Source organism: Coloeus monedula (genome assembly GCF_965178545.1).
Source record: "Coloeus monedula genome assembly, chromosome: 28".
In the NCBI taxonomy this organism is placed as follows: Eukaryota; Metazoa; Chordata; class Aves; order Passeriformes; family Corvidae; genus Coloeus; species Coloeus monedula.
Genome location: NC_138808.1, coordinates 4636726 through 4662937, shown reverse-complemented (window position 1 = coordinate 4662937; position 26212 = coordinate 4636726). Strand labels below are relative to the sequence as shown.

The window sequence follows — 26212 nt, the reverse complement described above, 5'->3', positions numbered from 1 at the left end:
TCTGAGATCTGTGGGTTAAATTGTGTTGGAGAGCTACATGGTAACAGTAGTTTGGTTTTGTTTGGTTTTTTATTCTCTTTAATAGCAGTGCACACTTGGTCAGAGTGTGCCTGTGTGTGGTTGTGTCAGGCTGGAGCTGGGGCTGTGCCTGTGCTGGGGTTTTGCTTTGTGCTTTCTCCTTTCCTCTTCTCTGTTCACTCTGCCTTTTCTTTCCTTTCCTCTTCTCTACCAGCTGAAAAAACGAAAGACATTCTGAGTTTGGACTCTAGCCCTCCTCTTCTGACTGTGCCTGATCCTTTCATTCCTCTCCCGTTATCCGACACGCCAGGTAACCAGAGCTGAGGGCTGGAGGGGGGCAGAGTCTTGGGCTTTGTTTTGACCTCTTAATCTCCTGGTTCTGTTTGCAGGCACACCTGAAATCCTGGGCACTGCCAGGCTCTGCTGAGCTCACTGGCAGCAGGGATGTGAGATCTTGGTTTTCATGGTGGAGCCTGGGGTTATCTCATTGTTTCTAATGCCAAAAATGTTGGTGTCTTTAAAGAATTAGCATTCAAAGCCAAAAATTATTGGGAGGGCTGGAGCACCTCTCCTAGGAGGGAAAGCTGAGAGAGTTGGAGTTGTTCAACCCAGAGCAGAGAAGGCTCCAGGGAGAGCTCCGAGCCCCTTGCAGGGCCTAAAGGGGCTCCAGGAGAGCTGGAGAGGGACTGGGGACAAGGCATGGAGGGACAGGACACAGGGAATGGCTTCCCACTGCCAGAGGACAGGGATAGATGGGATATTGGGAAGGAATTGTTCCCTGTAGGGTGGTGAGGCCCTGGAATTTCCCAGAGCAGCTGTGGCTGCCCCTGGATCCCTGGCAGTGTCCCAGGCCAGGTTGGATGGGGCTTGGAGCAGCCTGGGACAGTGGGAGGTGTCCCTGGGCATGGCAGGGGTGGCACTGGATGGGCTTTAATGTCCCTTCCAACCCAAGCCATTCCAGGATTCTATGAGAAATAATCCCCAGGTAATTAACTACCTGTTCTGGCTTAAGCTGTTTTTAAATTGTCTCCAGCTTTGAAATTGTAGGTTTTATTATTGTTAATCTTTCTTTCCTTTAAGAGTCAGTGTTCCTTTGGCTTCCAAAGTCTGTTGCAAATTTGAGCATCTTGTGAAGCACAAGTTACATGTGACCTTTTCTGATTTGGCAAGAGTTTCTAGTGCAGTTGGTGCGATTTAATTTACTTTGCAGTGCTGCTTCTAAGCCCTTTCCTCTGTGCACATTTCTGACTGCAGCAGCCAACACTTTTTAGCACAAGATTATGTAAGTGCTTAGGAGCTTATTTGCAAATTGGTGGGATTTGGAAAATGGGAATGTTTTTATCTTGGAGCCTCTCAGCCCTCTGGTGAATGTGTGTGACAGGTCCCGTGTCAGGGAGCCCCAGAGCACCACTGCAGCTCCCATCCTTGTCCTGAGCCCAGGCTCTGGATCAGTGATGGTTTGGAAGACCCAGGCTTCAAAATGTACTGTGAAGATGGCATCTCTCCATGGAGAGTTGAGCAATTCAGGAAAAAAATAAACCTCTTTTTTTCCATAACTCTGTGGAACTTTCCTCCTTCTGGTGGATGCTCAGAGCCGAAGAAATGTGGTTTGGTCTAAAAGGAATTTTACCCATAAATGCAGTTTGAGAGTAGAAGCAGAACTTGGGAGTCTTTGTTCCCTGTGTGAGCCCTGCCAGGAGCTGACCTGCCCAGCTCTACCTTGAAAACAACCCACAGAAGGCAGCTGACTGCATCTTCTCCTTCTTGCTCCCCCCCCCAAATGCTACTGGAAGTGTTGGTTGTCCTGACTGAAGTCACCCAGGCCATTTATTTCCCCACCAGCATCCTCAGCTCGCAGTTGGACACCACGATGTTCCCCTTGTTGCATCTCCACAGAGCAGGACCACGTGGAGCAGCAGTCGCAGCCTCAGCTGGGGGAGCTCTGGAATTCTTACTTGTAGAGGAACCCCTGTGGAGGAATTGTCAGCCCTGCCCTTGGGGCAGCTCATCAGAGCAGCAGAGGATGCAGGGTCTGTGGTGCCAGGTTGCTCCTCCTGCAGATCTGAGCCTGCCTGGTCGTGGATCTCTGCAGGCAGGTGCTAAACCTGCTCTGCCTGCTGCCTGGGGTTCTGTTCAGTGCAGTGGATCCCCATCCATGGGGACAGGACATGCAGGAGACCTGGCTTTGTTCACCTGAAGGTTCCTGCCAAGACATCTTTCACTTGTTTGTTCTTTTTAGAGTAAAACCTGAGGCCAGGAGCTCATGAATATTTTCAAGGACTAGGGCTACAGACCAATCCTTAGCTTTGAAACTAAGAGGGGTTGTCTGCTCATAAACTCAGCAGAAAAGATCAAACTTCTGGATTTTAACTCAGGTTTTCAGCCTGTGTGTGTCATCCAGCAATGTCACGTTTGTTCTGCTGTGTCTGTGTTGCCTGTGCAGGAGCATCCCCAGCACAGAGGGCTTGGCCCTGGGCTGTGCTGCCTGGCAGCTCAGAGGTGTTTGCAGGGGTCAGCAGAGCTGGGAGTGGCTCCAGGCTCCAGCACAGCACCTTGCCTTGGTTCTGTGCAGGAACAGCTGAATATTTGCTTTCTGTTTGGAATATTTTTATGCCTGAGAAGATAGAGAATCTCCTTGCTTTGAAAACATTTTACCTCTGTCTTTATCAGCTGGGAGAAGTGGAAGTGTGAGCCTGCACCCTGTGCCTACCGGGCAGGGTTGTTCAGGGAGGGTTTCAGTACCTGGGTGAGGTTTTATTGGGTGTTTGTCCTACAGAGCCAGTCCTGGGGGCTCTGCCCTCTAAAACTGCAGCAGCTGAGGACTGCTAAAGCTCAGCTGCTTTTTCTGCTTAAGCCACAAACCTCCTCCATCTGGCACCTGAAGGTGCAGGTGGCATCACCTGAGTGTTGGTCAGAGGCCTTGGCCTCTCCCGCCTTGCAGAAGGGCAGATGTGGTCGGGTGGCAGTGGGTGGTTTTCAGTGTGTTCCTCCTCCTCCAGTGTGTAATGGCTGCAGTTCTTAATGGAATTGTAACTAGTGAGAGGAGCTGGCAAGAGGGATGTAAAAATATGGCAAAACATCTGTTAAAATAAGGGAGAATTAAATATTCATGCTGAAAACATATTTCCTTGTGTATGTACAGGGAAATGAGCCAAGTTCTTCTTAATGAGCTTATTTCAGGCTTCACCACTGACTAACCGTGGGGTGTTGGTCAGGGGAGCTCTGGCTGTGGGGTCACTCTGACTGATGTAGGAGGGTCTTCTATTTTTTTTTTGGAACAAAATACTTGATGAGATGTTTTTAATCACCATAACTCTACTCCAGGTTCATAAATTCTGAGAAAATAACTGGGTGCCCAGCTATGTCTGGGTGTTTATAACAACTGTCATAAACAACTGTATTTCTGCTGAGAGTTTATTTGCCCCAAGATGACACATTGAGATAAAGTAGTGACACATGCAAGTTAGGCATGCACAGCAGCTGTGAGTGTGCACTAATGATCTGAGTTTACTTCTTGAGTTGGGAAGATGGAAAAGGGCAACTACTCATGTAGGAACTTGATGGATTTATTGCTGTATTGAGAGGACAAGATGTTGTGATGATTTAAAGCAACAAAGCCAACGGGCCACGAGAATCCCAACGAAGTGAGTGTAAACAGCATCCAGTGTTCTTCTGCCTGGGCTTTGAGTTTGTTCTTAGGGGGGGGAAATTTATTATTTTACAAATATTTGAGATCTTGAACACGAAACTAAAATTGCTTGATTTTGATCTCTTAAGGAGCCACTGTTAAGTGTTGTCCTTTACCCTCCATGGCGTTTACAAAGTCCCGTGCATTCGAAGCATTCCATTTGCCTTTATTCCCCTTCCCTTTCTGCTCGTGCTGTGTAAGAACCCATCCCATTTCACAGCAACTCCATCAGGAGAAAATCCAGTGCCTTCCCTGGACTAGTCCACGTGCTCTGTTGCTGAATACCATGCAGGGCCTCCTTTAATCTGTTAGTACTTGGTCAGTCAACAGGCAGAAACCCTCCCCAGCGACAAATCTCTGCCCACGCTGGTGATTCCCTCCCGCCTGCAGCCCCGCTGACCTGGCAGGATTTTCACAGCCGTGTCTCTCTTCCCAGCTGGCCCCCGAAGGAAAGGACTCTGCTGTGTGCTCTCTTGAGCTGTCTGTGCTGTCCCAGGGCAGCCCTGCAGTGAGTACCAGCCCCGTGTGTGGTGCTGCTGCTGCCCCTCCTGCCTCGGGCATGTGCATCATGTCCTCACCTTGGCACAGAGCTCTGCCCTCTGCTCCCTTGTTAACGTGCAAGTTTCTCAGGAGTCCTTGTTCCTTCTAATAGTCTGCTCTAACCCAAAGCCCCTTTGCCTTCCTCATCTCTTGATTGATATTTTGTCCTAACTCTGGTGTTTCTTGCTGCGTATTCTTTGTGGCTGAAGGGGTGTGTGGCCAACAATAAAAGCAGCATGGCAACAGAGAGTGTCTGGCAGTGGTGGCTGCAGATGCAGAGTCTGTGCAAACTGACTGACTGTAAACTCCATCAGGTTTGTGCATGTGTTAGAAGAGGGATCTGAAAACAAAGGTCAGTACTTTCTCACTGGATTGTCCAAAGCTGTGCTTCTCAGCCAGTGCATGGGGTTTGGCCTGTTTGCTTGTCCCAAGACACGAATCCAGAGTTAATTCAATGGCTTCACTTCCTTCTTATGTTGGTGCAAATCAGAGGAAAGGCTCTTGCTTTCATTCCTGGAGGAAGTGATTTGGTTTTCCAGTCTCTGAAACCACCAGCATCAGCCTCTTGGGGATGCTCCAAGACCCATCAGCTGTAGGCTCTTGCTCTGCTTTTTCTGCAGCTGTTTTTCTTACTCTGACAGGAAACAATCAGTAATTTCTTACTGTGAGGAACAGGGAACTTGACAAATGTTTCCCATTCTTCCTTGAAGGCTGCAGTGTGTAGCTGGGCTTTACCTCAGGAAGGGGCTGATAGAGCACTTTTTAATCCCCCTCTGTGCTTTTAAGCTTAGACACCTTCTAAAAGCTTGCCATGGTCGTCCCTGACTGCTGCACAGCCCCAGCAAACCTGCCCTGGCAGGGCTGAAATGGGGCAAAGCAGAAAATGAAATACCAGTGGTCAGCTCATCCTGAACTGGGTCAGATTTACTTCCCTGTGGCTGGAAAGCATCTGGCAGGTTTTCCATAGGCTGACGGAGGAAAAGGATGTCTCCAAGAGGCAGCTTCAAGTGGGAGCACAGTGATTGGTTAAAGCACGCATTTCCCAGCTGGAGCTGATGAAAGCCCACCCTGAGAGCCCTCAGGAGCTGTATGAGGTCAAATACCTCTGTAAGGGGTTACCTTTTCCTGACCTTGTTTATCCTGGGGCTTGTTCATATGTCTGCATAGGAATGACCTGGGTTTGTCTATTGGATTTGAGGCATTTTATCTCCTTCCCCTTTCATCCTGATACCTTCTTGTTTTTGTTGAACTCCTCAGCCTCCTGAAAAGGGATAAAAGTTCCTTTAAATCCTGCACTGAGGGATGCAGTGGCTGCCTGCAACAGCACTGGCAGATCAGCACCAGCAATGAAGGAGGCAGGAAAGGAGATCTCGTTAGACAAGAAACAAAATCAGACAGAGAACCACTGACAGCCTAAAGCTTTGCATAAAACCAGCTGGGCCCTGGGACAGGAGGGAAAATAAACATGTGGGGAGAATACCATGTTTGTTCTCAGAATCTGTGTGGTCAAAAATGTGGCTGAGCGCAATAGGCAGCTCTGGGAGCTGTCTGGGGCAGTTCCAGTGTGTTACAGGGAAAATCTGCACTACTGCAACAGGAGCAAAGGTAAGAGAGGAGGACTGGGAGCCCTGAAGGGGGATCTAACAGGAATGATTGCTGGGTGTGTGGGTTTGAAGCTGCAGGTTGGGTGCAGGTGCCCTGGGAGGAGCTGGGCACTGACAGGCCCTTGGCAGGAGTCTGCCTGGATGGAGCATGTTCCCTGTCTGCTTGTCCCCACAGCTCTCGGGCTGTTTTCCCAACACACCATAACCACTTCCATCCTCCTTAGCCCCCTCCTGGCAGCATTAACACCTCCTTGTGCCAAGCCCCTGCTCCCAGCCTGTCCCTTCTGCCCCTCTCTGTGCCACAGAAGCCAGGGATGGCACCTGGATGCAAATCCAGCCTCTAAAATGGGGTGTTCTTACAGGTGGGAAGGGTTCATGTATATTAAGGCTGCTGTTTCCATCACATTTTTCCTTTCAGCTGACCTTTTTCACACCTGTAATGATATAACAGGTGCCTCTTGGGCTGATTTTCAGGTTTCCTTCCCCTCCTGGTTGCTTCAGTATGATGTTGGCTTTGTTGTGGGGAGTAGAATTTGTCCTGCTTTGAATGAGCAGTTCCAAAGCCACTAGACTATTTTATTATTTATATAGAGCAAGAAAAAGGGTGGATATTATTCCCACATACGTACCAGTGTAATTTAAACTTTTCTTGGGCATTCTCAGCATGGCAAGTCTTACACAGCAGGATTCCTGTGCTTTTGTGCAGTTGTGAGCAGGGTTTCTTTGGATAATAAATAACAACACCAATCTTTGAACTCAAAAATTAAAATATAGGTGTAACAGTTTGGTAACATTCTAATGTTAGATTATAAATGGAGTAATTTCAACGAGTTGAAGTGGCAAGATTTGTCCATGTGGAGCAAATTTTATCAGAGCTGTTTTGCTGCAGGTGATTACTTCTAGTAGAGCCTGAAATTGTTCTTTACCTTCTTGTTTTGGGAAGCAACCCTTGTGAAAGCTAAATAATTAATCTCATTACTGCAGACCTGGTTAGCGACTGGGAAATCACTCATCCACCAGATGAATAATTGAGATTAACTTCTTGCCCAGGCTCTCTGAGTGTCTGTGTGAGGGATGACAGGAACCTCAGGAGTTGTGCTGCTGAGAGTGACATGTGTGATTTGAAACCTGGTGGTGAAAGAATTGCTTGGTGCCTGGGCAGCTGCGTGACCCAGGGCAGGCCCTGCTGCAGGGGCTCCGTGTCTGGTTCTGCTGCAGCTCCTCAGGGCTGTGTTCCCTCCTCAGGCTGAGCTGGCCCCGAGGCTCTCAGCTCTCCTGGCTCTCCTCATTACACAAACACTAACAAAGATTCCCACCACAGGAAGGGGAGGGAGGGGAAAATTATTTCTTAAATGTGGGGTTCAGCAGGTCACGTTAAACTTACGGGTGGCAGTGCCAGAGCTGTGGGCTGTTCTACAGTGGCTCCTTGGGGAGAGGAGCCCATGGTGGGTGAGGATGTCCTCACCTCTCTTAGGAGGCCGTGGCCCTCTGATGCCTCTGAGTGATACTGAGGGACAAACTTCATAACAGGGCCTGGTGGGACAGGACAAGGGATGATGGTGTTAAACTGAAGGAGGGTGGATTTTAGATTAAAGAGAGAATCTTTTTACAGTGAGGGGGGCGAGGTCCTGGCACAGGGTGCCCAGAGCAGCTGTGGCTGCCCCTGGATCCCTGGCAGTGTCCCAGGCCAGGCTGGACGCGGCTTGGAGCAGCCTGGGACAGTGGGGGGTGTCCCTGCCCATGGCAGGGGTGGATGGGCTTTAAAAGGTCTTTGCAGCCCAGGCCACTCAGGGTTCTGTGCTGGAGCTGTTTGCACTCCCCTGCTGCAGATGCTCCTGTGGGCTCACACACCTCACAGCGAGCCGTGAACTCAGCACCTCATTAATGTTGTCTTTTTCTTTCTTTGCTTTTTCTCTCTGTTGCCTGCCTTCCTCCTCTTCCCACTTGCCCCAGAAAAACTGATTGAGGGACTCAAATCTCCCGAGCCTGCGCTCCTGCTCCCCGACCTCCTGCCTGTCGCTGACCCCTTCGGTAGCACGTCAGACGCTGTCAATGGTAAAGCCCCCAGGCCCTGTCCCCTGTCACACAGCATGGCCTGCCCTGCATGGTCACTCCTGTGCACCCCTGGCTCCCAGAGCAGCCCCTGATGCTGGGGGGACAACGTGAGGGAGGTGATGGGTCGTGCTGAGACAGATGTGCCTTTTCTCCGTGAGATGGGCACTGAGCAGTGAGGATTTTGGTCTGCACCTGAACTCAGGGGCACTGACTGGGCAGTGACATGGCACGGCTGTGCCTTGGGTGGTGTTCTCTACATAGAACAAAGTTAATTGCTGATTGAAGAAGAACATGGCAAAAATACCTTCATTTCTGGTCAAGATTTTGTGTTTAACCATGGCCCAGGCACTGAGCTGGTCTGTCTCCATGGGCCCTCAGCAGGATGAGGAGGAAGGACAGCATTCCCTGGACCTGGGGAGTGCTGGGGGTAAACATGCTAGGCTGCTGTGAGCCTGGATGCAGCAGGCCCCAGGCAGGGTCAGGATTTTGGAGTGCTGCAGAACTGTGTTTTAATCCACTTGCCAGGGGAACTGAAGACAGGCACTGCAGGCTGCAGGTTGTTGCCATCAGCTGCTCATATGGGCTGGGGCCCCATGACCAGCTGGGTGTGACCTGTGGCTCTGACTCACTGTAAAACAACTTCTACTTCTGCAGTTTTTGGCAGTTGTCTGAATTTTAATGATCATTTACTCTGAGTGCAAGGGGACTCCAATGGTCACTGTTCTCCTTTTGCTGGACAAGGATCTTGTGGATATTTTCTTCCTGTTCAGCTGCAGGGCAGGCATTAGTAACCTGCTGTTCCACTCTCTGAGTATTTCAAATTGGGCTTGTACAAATTTAAATAAATAAATAAAGCCAACGGAAAGCTGAAACCAAACAAACCCTTGAGCTGACACATACTACAGGGTCACTAAAGGATTCAGACAACTCCTGCCTCAGTTCCTTCTTTTGCTTTTCCTTGCAAACTGACCTCTGGCTTCTCCTCTGCTGTTCTGCCCCTGTGGAAAGGAAAACCTGACGTAGCTGTGGAGAGCCTCATCCCAGGGCTCGAGGCCCCGCTGCCGCAGCGCCTCGTGTCCCAGAGCGAGTCGGTGGCCTCCAACAGAACAGGTTGGTGAGGCAGGAGGGGGCTGGGGGGGCTCTGAGGACCAGAAAGCTCTGGCTGCTTCCACGGGGGCTGCTCTTCCCACTGCTGGGACCTGGGGCCTTGCTCAGAGAGTGCTGTGTGATTCCCCTTCTCCTTGTGAGGAATGGAGAAGGTTCTTTCCCCAGAGGGTGCTGGGCACTGCCCGGGCTCCCCAGGGAATGGGCACGGCCCTGAGGCTGCCAGAGCTCCAGGAGCGTTTGGACAGCGCTGCCAGGGATGCCCAGGGTGGGACTTTGGGGTGTCTGTGCCAGGAGCTGGGCTCTGATCCTTGTGGGTCCCTTCCCACTCAGGAGATTCTGTGATTCCATGGTACAGTGTTCCTGGAGCCCACCATCACAGACCTGTGGGTGCTGCTGCCTTGCTCCCATGAAGTGCTTTAGAACTCAAGAGCAGTCACTGATCTGTCCCGTGGGGGCAAGAAGCAACTCCTGGCCCTTTCTCATTGTGCAGCCTCGATTGGGCCACTGCCCACAGCAGATGGACTTGAGCTCTTCTCAGAGGTCTCTGGTGGGGCTGCACTGGGTTTGAAGCTCTCCCCTCTCTGCAGAGCTCCCACTTTAACCTGGCTCTGTGGGATTGCTTTGTCTGTTCAGCTTCAGAGAGACAGAAACCCTGCTGGAGGTGCTGAGACTCTCTGCCCTCCCTGAGAGGAGTGGAATCTCTTCCATGACAAGAAATGGCAGCATTTGTGCTGGCTTTGCACCAAAGCCGTGCTCGTACCCTGCGTGTGGGTGGAGGGGAATGTGGGAATGTGAGCTTAACACTGTTTGTGTCCTGTTCAATGCCACCCTGGGATGCTCACCTGGATCCAGACTCTCTCACTGGGGAAGACTCTCTGCTTGACTGTTCTCTGCTCTCTAACCCTGCTGCTGACCTCCTGGATGAGTTTGCTCCCGTAGCTTTTGCAGCTCAGCCTCACAAAGGTAAACTGGCCCTCTGCTCTCGGCCCTGGCCTGCAGCTGATGTGAAGCTGCTCCTGGTTTACATAAACAGATACTCTGACCTGTTCTGCTGTTTTATTGTCCCCAAGCCACTGTTTTGTTTTCTTCCCAAGCTGCTCAAACTTGGCATGTGCACTGAAGTACTAAGGGAGAAAAAAAATCAAATATTCAGCTTGACTGTAAAGACAGAGTTTGTTAGAAATGGTGTTGCTTTCCTTGCAGTGGGGATCCAGCAGAAGGGATCCAGCAGGCAGGAAGGGTGGGCTCTGTGCAGCCCTTCCTCAGTGAATGCATTCTGGGTTTGCTTTCTCCACGTGGGATTTGAGACCTGTGGTTTTTCTGCATTATTAATTCCAGAAGGGAGCCTGACAATCATCTGTCACAAGCTTTTGGAATGAAAGGAATTTTTTTTTTTTTGGTTTGTTGGAGTTAGCATCCCAGGCAGATCAGCTCTTCCAGTCCTAGAGAACGTTGTCCTTCTCAGGAGAAGTTCTTGAGTCCAGCTGTAGTGTCACAGCAAACATGAATGAGAACCTAAGGGGGAAGACCAGGGCGACATCTGGGCTATTCATTGCCCTGAAAGAGAGGCCCAGAGCATCAGTGCTGATTCCTGGGTGCCCCTCAGAGCTGGGTTGTGCTTTGCTCACTTGCTGAGTATCCCTATAGCAACAGAAATGCTCTGGCCATGGAGGAATTGCTGCAAAAACAGTCTGTAATCAATTTTTACACTTGATGGCACTTCAGAATGAGTTTGTGTTTTCCATAGAGCTTTTGGGTTGCACAGGCAGTTGTTCTAATTGCTCAGTGCTGTAATACACTCCTGTGCCACTTTATTCTGCATTGAAGTGCATGTGGAGCAGTTCCTGCTCCATCCTGGGACACAGCAAAGCCCAGATGTGGTGGTGTGGCTTAATGAGAAAATGAATTAACAGGCCCTGCATGGCTCTCCCAGGGCTGTCCCACTGTTCCTCTGGGATGGGAAAGGCTCATGTGTGATGAGGAAAGTGAGACTCTCTTAGCAGCAGGTGGGGGCAAGGTATTAAAATCTTCCAGAACTCATTTATGGCTTGTTTTCAAACCCTCATTTTTAGCTCGGGGTGTGGTTATTAACTGAACATCAGTCTCACTCTTAATTTTTTGCTTAGTTTATCTAGTCCTGTGATGGTGATGACATAAAACACCCCTGGGACAGGTGCTGCTGTCCCTGGTGTCATCAGCCTGTGGAGCTGCAGTGGGACCAGGAGGGCTGGAAAAGCAGCCGTGCTCTGATCCTTTTATCAGTGGGATCTGGGCTCTGAGTGGGGACTGATCCTTCAGCCTTGCCACTGCATCCTTTCCTCGTCCTTCACTGGGCCCTTTGCTGGCCCTGGAATTCGTGCTGAGCCTTCAGGGTCCCTGAATTTGCGTTTGCTGAATTCAGCACCAATCTCTGTGTGTGAGAGGGGGGAGGATGTTTCTGCTTGGGGTGACACAAGTCACTGAGCCGAGTTCCAGAGCTTTGGAGGGGTTGTGCCTGGGTGGGGACATTGGCCAGCCTTGCCCTCTCCTCAGGGCTGTCCCCAGCTGGGCAGTGCTCCTGCAGCAGCCTCGGGAGCTGTGAGCAGCTGTGTGCAGAAATGCCATGGCACTGGGTACTTGCAGGAGCTCCAGGGCTGTTGGGAAGAGGCACAGATAAATAACTCTGGGGACAGAGGGGTCCCGATGACAGTTCCTGTTAAGATGAATCTTTGTGTGTTTGACACTTTGCACTGCTCTCCTACAACCTTTGGGGGTTGTTTTCCCTGGGTCTGATCCTCCAAAGCACAGAGTAGTTCCAGAGTGGTTCCTGGCCTCATCTCGCCCCAAACCTGTTAAGATCTTGGCAGCTTTAGGTAGAAATCTCTTACTCCCAACAGGAGTCAGACAGGAATTCTGGGAAAACTGTTGGGTTGATGTGTCCTTGCTGGGCTCTCAGACTTCATACAGGAATTGAGGAGCAGATCTTGGAGGGTATTGGAGGTGTCTGAGGTGACAAGTGGTGATGCCCAGGGGAGGGTGAGAGCCTCTGAAGATACCTGATGAGGTGGATAAATGATCTCATCTCTGGAGATGGTTGAAAGTGTCTCCCACCAAATGTTGAACTGCAGCTGATGTGGTTTGAAATCAATGGAATTATCTCCCAGAACTGCCCTAGAGGCCTTTAGAAAATCTCTCACAGCATCTGGGTACTCTTCAGGCAGGTAAACTCCTTGGAAACCTGACTTCATGTTGCCATTCTTGTTTCATTGCTGCGGGTGAAAGCTCAGGGTTTTGTCTCATGTAGATGACTGGAATTTCTTCTGTGGTGTTTGTTTTTTTTTCCCCAGCCCTTTTCCTCTCCCTGTGCATGAGAGCTGGGAGCCAGAGAGCCAGACTGAGCTCTCACACCATGCTCATGACAAAGAACACCTTCAGTCCTTGGGCACTTACCCCAGGCCTGTGCCACGGCTTCCAGCTGAGCCCTCAGACTGGCCAGGTTTTGTTCTGGGTCTTGTGACTTGGCTTGCTTGGTTTGGTTTGATCCCTTCCACTTCTGTATTTAATTGGCTCTCTTCTTTCCTACCCCGACTTACCAACTTTATTTCACCTTTTAAATGAAACTCCTGCTTCTAAACGCTGTCTCTGAAAACATTAAGATGTTCTAACATTTCCTGGCAATTCTAACCAGCCTCTCTGCTGTCTTTGCTTCTTTACCCTTATTTCTCTTCTATGCTGCAGAAGATACTAACCTGATATCAGGCTTTGATGCTCCTGAGGGCTCTGAAAAAGTGACAGAAGATGAGTTTGACCCAATTCCAGTGTTGATATCCAAAAATTCACAAGGTAAGCCAGGATGTGAGAGTGAAAAAAGGAAGGAAAAAAGGCAAACAGTGAATACATAAATTGGTTTTGGGGCAGTGGTGCTGCAGGATATGTGACCAGTTCAAATCCTGAGCTGTAAGATACTGTCAGTGTGGTGTTTAGTGAGATGCCTTTGGCCTTGGAATTCCTGTAGATTCTCTGCTTGGGAGATTTCCATGTCCAAAACCAGACATGCAATATTTGAGTTCCCATGGGGTGATTTCTCCCAGCCTGCCAGGAGGGCACAGACCCCTCAGTGGCTGAATGCAGTGAGAGCTGTGTCCTCCCACCTTCTTAGTTACTGTCCAAGCCTTCGGTCTTTTAAGTGAGCTTGGCATGAGGCACAAGAAAGGATGATAATGATGATAATCCTTTATAGCCTAAACTCTTGCTGGAAGTGAGGTTTTTTCACTTCTGGTTGGTGTCTTTCACAGGTGGGAACTGAGTGTGAGAGGTTTGGTCCATGTCCCCACCTCCTCTGAGGAGCTCTGAGCAGGCAGAGTCTGTAGCACAGTGGCTGGAAAGCTGCTCATTTTCACCATTCTGGCACCAGATCCCCTTGATGAGATCCTTGCCAGCAGCCTCAGCCCCACGGGGGTTGTGAAGAACCAGCAGCACTGTTGGCTTAACAGCAACAGTTGTGTTGTGGTTTTTAGCTCTTCAGGGACAGCATCAAGCAGCATTTCACTCGTGGCCAGTGAAGGATCAGTGAAGTGGGTCCCCTCTCTGCAGTCACCCCATTGAAAGGATTTTTTGATGACAGCCTTTGATGTACTTGTGGAGGTTTAAAGACAAAGTCAGGACTTTTTTGGTTTTTTGTGGTTTTTTTTAAAGCTTTTTTGCCTTTTTTTTTTTTTTTCAGTTTGGTCACAGAACCTTTTGGCTTCCCTAAGTCCCAGCTTTGGTCGCAACAGGAATGTGCTGAGCCCCTGCTCTGCACTAGTCTTGGCTTTCAGAGGCTGACACTTGTTAGAAACAGTTCAGACATTACAAACTCTGCTCCTGCTGGAATCAGAGGAGGTTTCTCCCAAGGCTGGGCCAAGATAGGCCACCTTGAGTACAGAGGAGCTTCCTGGGAGGTTGGAACCAGATGGTCTTTAAGGTCCTTTCCAACCCAAACCATTCTGTGATTCTCTCCTCCAGTATCCAAGTCCCAGTTACAGAAAGTCCCACAGTAGCCCAAGCTCTCCTGGAAGCAGCTCAAAGCACCCAGAGGTGCTCCTAAAATAGCAACTAAATTTCAAGATTTAAAATTTTGACCTGTCCTTTCTGTAGGCTGTGGGAGCCCTTGAGTTGTTTTAGAGATCCCTCAGTAAGGACAGGATTCTGCAGCCTGGATAAACTTTGTGGGAAGAACAGGTTTGTAGGGATTTGTTGGCTGCTGTGCTGGTTTGGTCTGGGGGGAGAGGGTGGAAGAGCGAGCAGGGGATTCATTGCTGTCATGGTACAAATAATGAGAAGAGCTTGAGCAAATTTTCTGTTTTGCTTTGACTTTTTTCTTTCTTTCTTGATCTTGAACTTCTGAAACTGTCGTGTGTGTGTGTCCTGTTCAATACTGAATTCCTATCTCTCACACTTTCAGGTGGGCATTCTAGAAACAACAGTGGAAGCTCTGAGTCCAGTCTTCCCAACATAGCCAGGTCTTTGCTGCTGGTGGATCAGCTCATAGACCTGTAGCAGTGACACAGTAGCAGACGCAGTTTCTGTAACGTACCCAAACCTCCGGTTTCGTTGCCAGAAGAGTTTCCTTCCGTTGTGCTTCTTTGGGGCTTTGCTTTGTTTTTTGGTTTTTTTTCTTAATTAAGAGAAAAGTCTGCCAACAGGAGACAGTCACCCACCTCTCTCCCTGTCTTCCCGTGCCCTGGGGAAGATTCTGGCTCAGTTCTCCAGGTAGCCTGTTCTCTCTAAAGCTGGTAAAGCCCTGGGGGAGTTCCCTCTGCACTGTCCCATGGTCGTGTCCAGGGGAGCAGCGTGGGGAGCCCTCCTGTCCCTGCTCAGGGAGCTGTGGCTGCTCTGTGACCCTGCACCAGCCTCCTCTCCCCGGAGCAGGGCGTGAACAGCGTGTCCCAATCTTTGCTTGGTGCTTTTGGCTGTGGTTTTGGTTCTGTTCCCTTTCCCCAGGGCTGGGCAGGAGCAGGGGCCAGGTGACAGTGGTAGGGACATCCCTCAGCTGCAGGACACGGGGTAGGAGAGCTGGTGGCTCTGAATTGCTTCAGAGGAGGAGGAAGCCCCGAGTTCCTCTGGAGCAGTCCGGCCATACTCTGGTGATGGTGCACATGAAGAATTTTCCAGCTGCCCCCAGCTCGTGGTTTGCTGTAACAATCCTGCTGGGACAAACTGCACTTCCTGGGGGAGGGAAAACCAGAGAAAAGGAAAAATAGAGAAAAGAAAAAAGAAAAAACCAGATTGTTAAAGCTGCAGAAATGACCCTAAGTGAAACGTAACGAGGTTTTGAACCAAATCCATGTGAGTATGGCTGTGACTAGTGTTTCACTGACCTTTCTTTGGGTGAAAAGGGCACTGTGGCAGCAGCAGATGTATTTTCTGTGACTTCTTTTCTGTGTTTGACTGGAAAAAAAGAAAATCCCCTCAGCCTACTGTAAATTGTGTATGAAACAAATTGTCCTACGGTTGTTTGTCTATTTTTAATCCTGGTTTTAGTCAAGCATCTGGTATCTGTTCTGGGTTCTCCATTTTCTCTCGTAACTGCTATAGTGCACCCCAGTTCAGTATGGAGCCATTGTTTCAGTAGACAAAGATTCCTGTGGGCCTTTCTCCACCCCAGTCTCTGTGAACACGCATGCACTTGGTTCAGGTGGTTTGAAATCAGTGCTGCTACAACTCGATGGGTTCTCCCTTTTCTTTCCCCCTTCACACGCTTGGTTTGTCGATAGCTGGATACGCTCAACTCGTTTTCCTTGGCTTATCATGAAGTCCGGAATTTCTATCTCGTATTTGAAAGCCCTCTCTGAGCAGAAGGACTCTTCCTCTGTAGTGGAATTCTCCCCAGCTTCCTGCTCCCTGTGTTTGTGTTTGTAGCTGTATTAGTAACAGTGCAGTTCCCACGTGCGAAAGTGCGAGCGACTGAATGTGTCTGTGCTGACCTCGCTGAGAAGGGAAGAACCCCAAGTTTGTGACTCCTCCTTTCCTCTCTCCATCTCCTCCCCACCCCAACACTTAGTTTAACAAATTCTGTACATAGAACTCCCATCGGTTGTGTCTCTACATTACCCTTCTTTTAAAACCTACACTTATTAATAAAAGTATTGCTTAAGTGTGTTGTATCATTACATGTGTATACTGCACTTTCCAAGAGAAGCTTTACATGAGAACTATGGAAATGACCTTAGTAAAATTGTGGATAGAACTTTATTATTTTTTTGTTTTATATTCCTAAAGCACAGGCAAGCTGGACTGGAAAACATGAAGACGCTATAGATAGAAAGTTATTGTATAGTCAGATACTGAGATTATATGAAAAGAGAATGGATTTTAAAAAGTAACCATCTACTGTATATTAGAAACAAAGATTTCTGTGAATTAAAGTACTTTTAAAGAATGTTTAAGATTTTAAATCTAATGGCGCTTGTTCAAGGGTTCTGGAAAAAAATGACAAATGCACTGGGTTGTTAATAATGCTATTAAATAAGCAGATGTGAATGTTTATTTTATTGCTTTTTCAAGTAGCTGTTCATGGGTATGGGTGGAAATCCGATATTTTAGAGACGTCTGTTCTTAGACCTCCTCCATCAGAAAATATTCACCATGTGTTTGCAGAACGAATGGAAATGAGAGATGAGTGGAGATTGGGGATTCATTTTAAACTCTCCGAAACTGTGAGTGTCCCACAGGCTTTGGGTTAGTGTTGGTGCTGCTCAGAACTGAGGAGTTGGTTTGAAAGCTGCTGCTCTGAGGGCACAAACTGAACTTCACCCCGTGTCCTGTGGGACATGGTTGGTGCCTGGCATTCCCCTGAGGGCCTGAGAACGAGCCTGTTGTGGCTTGGTTGGAGCCTTGCCTGGAGCCAGGGGAGATGTTTCTGTCCCCTCTGAAGGGCTGTGGGGCCGGGAGGTGTTCAGTGACAAAAGCAGTCTGTGAAATCCCAGCAGGGCTGTTCTGCTCTGCCCATGAGCAGTGCCCTCGTGGTGGGATGGCACAGGGGGCTGGAGCTGGCAGTGGCACTGACTGTTCTGGTGGATCTCCTGTCAGGGTACTGCAAACACAACCACAGCACATGGAGTAATTTCCCTTCAAGTCAGGGTTGTGCTTTGGGTGCAGGAACAAACTCTGGGTTTGGGTGGCAAAGGTTCAAAGGAGTAGTTGGAATTTTGATGTTGGTTCTCACTTACTCTGTGGGGCTCAGGTTGGGAAAGGCCCTGCCTTTGGAAACCTCCTGGTTCATCTTTAGGTGGGTGAGCACAAGTTCAATCAGCCACCTTGTTTCTGACAGTATCTGCTGTGTTGGGAGCATCTGTCCCAAAACAGAAGGTGCAGCTTCCTGGGTTTGGGCTGTCCAGGTCTTCTCAGGATCCCTTGGGACTTCCTTGGCCAGGGCTTCAGGTTGCTGTACAACCTGCTGGGACAGTGGGTGGAGAATCTTGGCTTTGTGGCAGATCTGCATCTTCCTGCAGCCCACTCATCACAGGCCAGGGCAGCTTGAGCCAATCTGTGTGGAGCAAAATTATTTTTAGAGGGAGCTTCTTGTAAAGGATGATGATGGTGTTCTTTGGCCTAAAAGCTTGCAGGGTACTGCCTCCAGTGGCTGTGCAAAACCACCTTATTTAAAACTTGATTTAAAAAAAACCCCAACGTTATTGCAATGAAATTTTGGATGTGATTCAGGCAGAGTTCAGCAAGTTTTGGGGTACCTGAGCAAACATGAACTGTGGGGCACATGGGTCCCTGACTCCAGGAAGCATCACTGGGCAGCCAGGGTGCTGCAGCAGCAGCTCAGGTGGGGGCATGTGGAAGGTATTTTCAGTCAAACTTTTGTACTTCAAGAACTCCCCTGGGAATCTGTTGGAGTTGCGGAGTAGCTGGTAGGGATGTGAGGGGATCATGGATGTGACATGGAATGCTCTGGTGAGTGGTGCTGATGGGCAGCTCAGTCACCAGCCGTCGGGGGAGCCCAATGTCTCAGTGCTGAGGTGTGGGCACTGCACTCTGAACTGCACCACTCCAGCAGGAAATGCAGGCTTGGGGGAAAAACATGAAGCAGAAGGGTTCCTCTGTAGTTATTTTTGTGTCCTGTGCTGTCCATTTCCACAGGGGCAGACGCTGAGCTCTGGCTCCAGATCTCGCTGTGCTGTCCCTGCACAGCACGGAGGGGCTGCTGGCTGGGTTCTGGAGCAGGGGGCCACCCCATGGAACTGCCCTTGTGATTTTCTTAGGGGGTCCCTGACTGTACCTTAAACAGGACTCGTGTAAGTGCTGGCTTGGGCACAGCACAGCTGAGGGGGAGCCAGAGGATGCTCTTGGTATGCAGGGGTCAGACTGTTGATGAGCTGCTGGAATGTGGGGCGTGGGTTGGTGTGTTTAACTCCTGCCTGGTGCAAATGGCTGTACAAGTGTGCCAGAACTACAGCATTAAATTCCTTATCCTCTGGAACTGAAGGCCCTGGATCTGCCTCCAGGTCTCCCACTGTCAGTGGCTTTGAACAGAAACACTTAATTCTGCAAATTGTCCGATGCCCCAGGTGTCACTGACCTTTGGTGTGCTGTGGTACCTCCTTGCTGGCAGTGCTGTGTGGGGGTAGTTCTGTATTGTTGCTTAATGAGATTGCTTCTAGGAATTGGAATACAAGGAAGATCTCCACAGTGCAAGAATGAAGGAGTGATAAGTCTTTTGACCCTTTTAAAATTCCAAACTAGTAATTCTGCACACTGGTAACTGTGCTATCTTTAGCTACCTGTTCCTGTATGTTGAGTCCTGCCTGACTTTGGCTTGATGAAATCAGGAGAGTTTCCTGGTGAAGGAGTAGCTGTAGACTCCAGGAATTCCTCTGTCTCCCCTGACCTTTTTTTTGGGTCTGCTCCAGAAGTGAGATCCTCACCATTGTGATTACTGCTCTGCCTCCTGTAATAGGGAGTAAATATTTTCTAGTTTTCCTCTTGGTTATTTCAGTACTCTGCCACTTCAAGGCACTGTTTTCCTTGGAAGCTGGGGAAACTCCAGGTGCCAGGGCTGTCACCTGGGGTAAAGCTCTTTCAGGTTGCTGTCTGAATACCTGCAGAGTGTGTTCCTGGGGTACTGAGTGATGAGAGATTCTCCTTCTTGAAAAAGAGCCTGAGTGTAGTTTGGAATCTTTTTTAGTATGTGTATCTGACCTTGGAATCAAATACTGCCCACTGCTGTTGTACAGGGGTAGGGAGAATCCTCATCTCCAAGCTCCAGCTTCTGTCAAGATTTCTGCTGTAAAGCTCATGGCTGTTGCAGTGGGCATTCCTGAAACCTGAGCACTCACTGAAAACCTGAGGGAGGCTTCCCCATGGAGTAACACCCAGATCTTGGGAGTCTGGAGGAGGAGGGGACAGACAGGAACTGCCCAGTCTCAGGAGAGGAAATGCTCCCCCTGCAAAAGGGGCATCTCTGCAGAGGGGTTGTGGGGCTTTGTTGTGTCAATCCAAGCAAATCATCTGCCTGGTTCTGTCAGGCCCCCCGTGAATGGGTCCAAGACCCCACAGAGATGGGCCAGGGCTCCATACCAAGAGGCACTGCCTTAGTTCAGTGAGATTTGTCCTTCACCCTCCTGCTGTCACCAGCTTGTGGAGTGACCCCTTTTCTGTAACACACAACAAACTGCATCCAGGCCTTTTCCCAGGGAACTGTCCCTCGAGTGCCTCAGCCTGGCTGGTCTCTGATCTCAGACCTGCCAAGGCATCCATCAGCACTGGCAAACTGAAATTCCCTGGTGTCCTGTAAGTCAAGGACACCTCTGCAATGTTGGTTGAAAGGCCCGTAGTTACAGCTGCTTGTGGGAAGCACTGCCCTTGTCTTGTTATCTCTTCCCTGACCTTCCCACATGGGCTGGGTTTTGGTTTGATGGGGTATTTCAGTGTCAGTGTAGCCCAAACCCTTTTTTAACATGATATTCACAGCTGGAGAGGAGATGTCTGAGTCGCACAACCAGATGTTAACTAAGGTAAAATGCTGGTATGATGTTGTCTTCATTGTTGTAATGATGCTGCTGTAGCTCCTTCTGGGACCAAGGAACATGCTAAAGAAAAGCTGTGGACCAGTTACAGTGGGATGGGTCTGGGAGTGCCAGGTCTCGCTCATTCAGCATTAGAGAGACATTCCCTGGCAGTGGGGGTGGTGTCCCTGCCTTGTCAGTGAGTCCCCACTCAGGGGATCATCACTGTGCCTGGTTTTGTTGTGTTCAGGTCATTGTGGCCCTTCCCTGGTGGTGCCACTTGGCAGCTCTGACTGAAAGCAGCTCCTGCTGAAGCATCACTTAGATTGTGCCTCCCAGAGTAACTCAGAGCTCCTGTACTGGCCTTGGCAAGGGAGAAAACTGCTGCTGAGCATTTGGTGCCCTTCTCATGTGAATGGGTAGAGAGAGCATCAGAAAAAGTAATTTTTCCCAGAACAGGGCATTCTGCTTCTTGTGCAGTGTCCCCACGTTCAGAGCTGCATGCTGCCAAGCAGATGGGTTTACATCCTGTCCTCACTCTCTTACTCTGTCCCAAGTGTCATGGCCTGTGTGGGCACAGGCACCTGCTAACACACGTCAAAGTTAGAAAGAGAATTCCACCCAAATGTGCTGTTCTTGTGCAGAGTGGGCCCTTGGTCTGCCTGGCCATGCTCTCCATGACGAATGCCTTTCTCCCGTGGTTCAGTGTGGACTGGGGGATCCGGAGGCATTTGCATGACATGGCAGCTGGCCTTGCTCTTGTTCAGCCTGTATCTCAGAAAGTCACAGCAGCCCCTGGCCGGTGTGGGACCAGCTGCCTGGGAGGGAGCTCCACCGGAGCCGCGCTGCTCCTGGAATCCGAGAGTGGCGTCTGAGGGGAAAGCAGTGTGGACACCACGGGCTGCAGGAGAGCGAGAGAGGGTATTTTTGTAGAGGAACTGGTCAAATGTTCGCATATCTGCACTGTCTTTATTTAGCAGTGTGATGTACCCAGGTGAAGAGTTTCCCAATAAATATTGGTTTTGATGCCTAATGAACGACTACTGTGTCTTTACTTGTGAGCAGTGATGGAGAAGGGGATAATTTGTGTATCCATGGGTGTGATGGAGAGGCAGTGCCTGAGGGCTGTGATGGGTGTGTAAACGTGAACAATTAACCTGGGCAGAGTTTTCCCTGGGCAAGGTTCTGTCACTGTGTGTTGGTTGGTGCTTTGCTGTCCCTGGGTACCAACCAGCCTCCTCACCCTTCTCGTTCTTCCTGCAATTCCTACTGTTTAGTTTTCATGTGATTTTCTCCTATCCTCTTGCTAACGAGTCCAATGACACACTTCTAACCTGCCAGTAGTTCTGTGAAGGTAAGAGATCTTCTGTTTTGTCTGTGTGAGTCGTAAGGCAAACTCAGCCTTCTGGTGGGCTCTTGGAGCTGGAGAAGGGCAGGAGAGCCTCTCCCTGCACTGCCTTGTTATGCTAATGCAGAAACAAGTCAGGTCATTGTAGCTATGATCCTTGATTTGAAGTCATGGTATGGAGTGTTTGAAAACCATTTGTCTGGCAGTGGTTAAAAAGAATAGCTGCTACTTAGGATTCCCTAAAAGCTGTAGGCTGACTTTCAGTCTTTGAAATCGGCCTGTTATTTTAGCAGGTTTTCGTTTCCACAAGCCCGAGTGCAATTCCACTTATCTGTGGGCTGGCCCACAGAAAGAGAGGCTACACCAAGCAATAGATGTGCTTGGAGAGCAGCAGTGCAGGATGGAGTGACAGAACTTGTCTGTCTGCTGGAGCTTCCCTCGGGCAGCAGCGTTGGGAAGGGAAACACTCTGTGATGGTGGCTGTCGTCACGGGTGGGTGGGAGAGAAACCTCATGGAATGGTGCTGAGGGTGCTGTGTGTGCCCATGCGTGTGTCAGACATCTCCCATCCTCTGAGCAGTGGTACCCGTGGTGTCCCTGGGCCGTGCTGCAAACACCTTCCCTGGCATTTTATCTTCATTGATTTGCCCTCCCTCTCCTGCCCATTTTCCATGCATGGTGGTGGTTTCCATCTGAGAAGCGTGACATTCTTGTGTAATGTACCTCTCATTGTGACTGCTGACCAAGGAGCTGGAGCTGGGTCACTAACACTCTTCTCTTGTGTTTGTAGGTCTGCAGAGGGATCCGGGCCGGTTCCCAGCTGTAGCTCTTGAGCTCTGTAAAGGAGATTCTGGCAGTGATGGACTCGCTTTATACAAGGGTCAGCCCAAGATGCTGGAGGTGAAAGTGCAGCACAACTCAGAGTCAGAGTACTTGGCCAGAGATGGTCCTTCAAGCAACAGCTCCTTCTACAGCAGTGAAGGAGAGGGGACAGACCATGAGGGAGATATTCTGGATTGCAGCGGGTCCAGGCCTTTACTGATGGATTCGGAAGAGGAGGAGGAGACGTGCAAGCTGTGCCCAGGGTTCCTGCAGCCTGTGCCCAGGGAGAGGCGTGAGGCCTCCAAAGAAGATCCCCACTCCCAGGCCAGAGCAGGGGAGACGCTGTTCCCGGCCTTCCAGTCGCGCACCGGGGAGGTTTTTAACGAACCGGATGTGTTTGCCACGGCTCCTTTCCGAAGCTCCAGGAAGGTGCTTGATGAAGTGGATGTCTTTACCAAAGCTCCTTTTATCTGCAAGGGCAGCGCAGCTCTACGACATCCAGAGGAAGCAGATGTATTTCTGAGAGCCCCTTTCACTAAGAAGAAAAGCATGGAAGAGTTGACTTCCCATAAGGAGCTGTTCACACCACCCGTTTTCCTAAGCCAAGGAGGCGATGGCCGAGCTCACCCGATGTTCCCGTGCCTGGATTCAGCAGCACACGGGTCCGTGGCCTCGGTGAGAGCTCCATACCCTTCTGCTGGGTTTGCTCAGCCAGGCAATCTCCATCCCTGCTCCGTGAGAGCCGTGGAGGCCCAGGAGAGCGTCCCTGCTAAAGCAGTGCTGCCGGAGCAGGGCGATGTGGCCGGTGAGAGGAGCCACGGCCACGCGCTGCCCCCGGAAGCCGCGCTGGGCTCCGTGGCCAACAAGCCTTTCCGTCCGCAATCCCTGTCCAAGTATTCCCGGCACTACAGTCCCGAAGATGGGCCGGGCCTTGAAGCCAAGCCCATAGCTGCTTACAAAGTGGTGTCTCAGACCAACAGACAGGCCATAGCAGGGTCTGTCGCTGTTGTCCCACTGTCTTCCAGGACTACGGAGCTGCCCGGCGCGGATCCCTTCGCCTCGGCGCCCTTCCCTTCCAAAGCGGCAAAGCAGAAGCCTTAATGTGCTGGGAGCTGGGGGCCGTGCTGCCCGCAGGACCACCTCGTGCAGGACCTCGAACCTCTTAGCTGAACTGAATCATATAGCAATATATATATATATAAAATAATTATTATTTTTGGTCAGGACTCTATTTGCAGTGATATATAGTTGAACCATTTAAGTTATGTTTGTCCGAATGCCTGCCTCTCAGGATCCTCGTATCCTTTCCAGTTGCTTCTCAACTTCCTCCTCTCACTGTCTTCCCTCCATTTATTTTTTTTAGATGCTTTTCTCAAACCAGTAGTATTCCATATTTTCTAGTCCTGGGTGGATAAATGCACTACAAGATGAATTAAAAGGTTTATTAATTACAGAGCGAGTCAAGCGGGACTTGCTAATGCTCTGGAAAAGACATGATTTCACAGGTTAAGGGGTTACTGTGACTTTTGCTATCAGTGATACTCCTGCTGCTCGGCAGCAGTGGCAGCCATGGCTCCAGATGTGCTGGTGGGTGCTGTGCCCACGGATCCAGAGCCGTGCTGTGATGTCTGATGCCAGTCTGGGCAGTGCTGGTGAGAGCGGAGCTGTGGCAGCAGCACGGCTTTGCTCCCCCAGGACTGGAACACGTGGCAGTGCTGCTGCCCCGGGGCTGGGGCCGGAGTCAGGGAAGGACTCACGGTGCCTTCATGCTGTGAACGCCAACGAAGCAATCAGGCTGTTGCTGTTGCTGGAAAATCAAACAATTGTGCAAACAATCAGGCAGAGCTTTCACTTTTACACGTGTATTTTGGTCTATGCCAAAGCGTAGGACCTGGAAATCTGCTTATGGTAAAGGAGAGATGTATATTTACAGTATTAAAAGTAGACCTTATGGGGAAATCTTATGATGTAAACAGCTCCATAACTCTCGTGATGTACCTCATGTGGTGTGACTCAGCAGAGGCCACAGCCCTCTTAGACTGGTTTATATTGGCAGAGAGCTTGACTCAAAGTGAATTCTGCCTATTGCTTTCCTGTTGGTTAAGGATGAACCTAAACAAAATCCATTTGCTCTCCTTCTGAAGTGTTACGTCATCATACTTTACCATCACCCAGAGTCTGCAGTCGCTGGGGAGCCCCATTTCACAGTGAGGACCTGGAGGATCTTTCCTGGGCAAGGTTTCCAAGTTTATCTCGAAAGGGGGTCGAGCTTTTATAAGACCAAATCAGCAAGTCAAAGGGACTTGATGACAATTTTGGTGCAGAAATACTTGGGGGTCTGATGGCATACTTCCCGACCAGCCAGGGCCAGAGCTTGGCCAGAGCTTAGGCCTTGACTGGGAGGGTTTCCCTAAAATACCTTACAAACAAACTTTTATTAATAATCAATGGTAACATGAACAACCTACAATCAACCAAAGGAATGTATATAAGTAACATCAGATAAGTATCTTACAGCTAAATCCCTTTGTAAAAACTCCATGTATTAATGTTATGTTGTAAACAACATATTCAGAATCACCAATCATACCGTTTCTTGTGTAAAAATCTTTAGTTACAACTTGAACCCCACAAACCAGTCACTAAACAAGCTCCATTAATCTTGTTCCTTCAGTTTCCCAACAATGAAGCTGGAGTAACCAAGGCTGGTCGGACCACCCTTGCAGGTACCCATCATGGACCGGAATCTGTGGAAACACAAGCATATCCTCACCCCCAGGTTATTAATGGAAAGGGGTTTTCCCATTGATATACTTGAGCTTTTTCGAAGTGAGTTTGTGATACACTAAAACGGTGTTGGACTGGGGTTAGGTCATTCTGAATGCAGTTCAAAAAATTAAGAACATATAAGGCTTTTTGCAGTCTTTCGTGGGAGGTATATCCCATCCCTACACTGCCCCTTTTTTGTTTTAACAGCATGGACTTGAGAGTACTGTGCGCCTGTTCAATTGCAAGGAGTTTCTCTCCTCTGCCCCTCCCCAATTTCTTCCTCATCTGTTAACTGTCAGACTCTTTCTCCTCATCCTCATCATCGTCCTTTGCACTGGCCTCAGATTTATCTGAACCCAAACCTGAGCACATCCTTCTCCTTCAGTTCGTTGTTGAGGAAGGTGCCGTTCCCCGAGCCCAGGTCGGTGATGTAGGGCCTGACCCTGCGGCCCGCGGTGCCGTCAGCTCGGCTGTGCTCCACCAGCCGGTACTGGAAGACGGCGTGCTGCTTGGAGCAGGAGGGGTGGTCGATGGGGATGTCGGCAGTGCGGTGATGGGCGGTGCCGGCCCAGCAGGTACGCGCTCTGCCTGTGGATGTGCATCAGCGGCAGGAGCTCCTCGTTCCTGAAGGGGTACAGGCGCCAGCGCGTCTGGGGGATGCGCGCCTCGGGGGGCTCGCTGTACGTGATCACCAGCCCCCGCAACGTGTTGGCGTCCTCCAGCAGTGCCCCGGACAGCTCGAAGCTTGGCTTCTCTTTCTTCACAGCAGCTTTTCCTTTGGGTTCGCTCTCGGACTGGTCGCCGCTGCCCTCGGTGCCCTGCCGGTGCTCTCGCCTTCTCTCACTGCAGAGCTCCCTCTCTGCCTGCTGCTCCAGCAGGCTCTGCATGTCCCGCTCATGGCCGCGAGCTCCCGGCCCGTCACTGGGCTTCTTTCGGTCCGAGTGCTCCCTGTGCCTGTCCCGGTCACCGCTGCCGCACCGCCGCCGCTCCTGCTCTGACAGGCGTCTCTGGTTCCGCTCCTCGTTCCCCTTGCCACAGTGATGCTCTCGCTCCTGCTTCGCCCTCACGGCGCCGGGCTCCTCCGCCGGGGTGCCCCGCTGCCGCGGCTCTGGGGCCGTGTCCTCATGCGGGGCACCGGGCACGAGAAGCCGCTCCCGGCCGGCCCCGCTCCATCTCCCGCTCCCCGTGGCACCGAAACTGCGGGAAAAACAAAAACCCTCCAACAACGTTCTTAGTGTTAAAGAATCGAGGCCAGAAATATCTGGCCAGGATGTGCAACAGAAATAATT

At 50.2% G+C, this 26212-nt stretch overlaps 2 protein-coding genes across 9 annotated transcripts in view; one reads left to right on the top strand and one right to left on the bottom strand.

Moving 5' to 3' along the window:
* Positions 1-23607, top strand: part of AAK1 (AP2 associated kinase 1) — a 72257-nt gene extending 48650 nt beyond the window's left edge. Inside the window, exons 17-22 of one of the 8 annotated variants that reach the window (XM_082298257.1) lie at positions 233-328; positions 7804-7905; positions 8914-9015; positions 9865-9975; positions 12730-12834; positions 22123-23607. In XM_082298257.1, coding sequence (XP_082154383.1) covers positions 233-328; positions 7804-7905; positions 8914-9015; positions 9865-9975; positions 12730-12834; positions 22123-23255 — 1649 coding nt within the window. In that variant the 3' untranslated portion in view covers positions 23256-23607. Of the gene's footprint in view, positions 1-232; positions 329-4142; positions 4215-7803; positions 7906-8913; positions 9016-9864; positions 9976-12729; positions 12835-14434; positions 16588-22122 lie in introns of those variants that run through there. The other 7 variants (XM_082298261.1, XM_082298258.1, XM_082298262.1 and 4 more) reach the window with 7 other exon arrangements.
* A 134-nt stretch (positions 23608-23741) lies between these two features.
* LOC309582860 (smad nuclear interacting protein 1-like) lies at positions 23742-26212 on the bottom strand (the record flags this gene model as incomplete). The annotated part of the gene is given in 2 exon segments (XM_082298265.1): positions 23742-25479; positions 25481-26212. Coding segments are annotated over 2 exon segments (942 nt in total), but the record flags the coding sequence as incomplete, so codon positions are not given.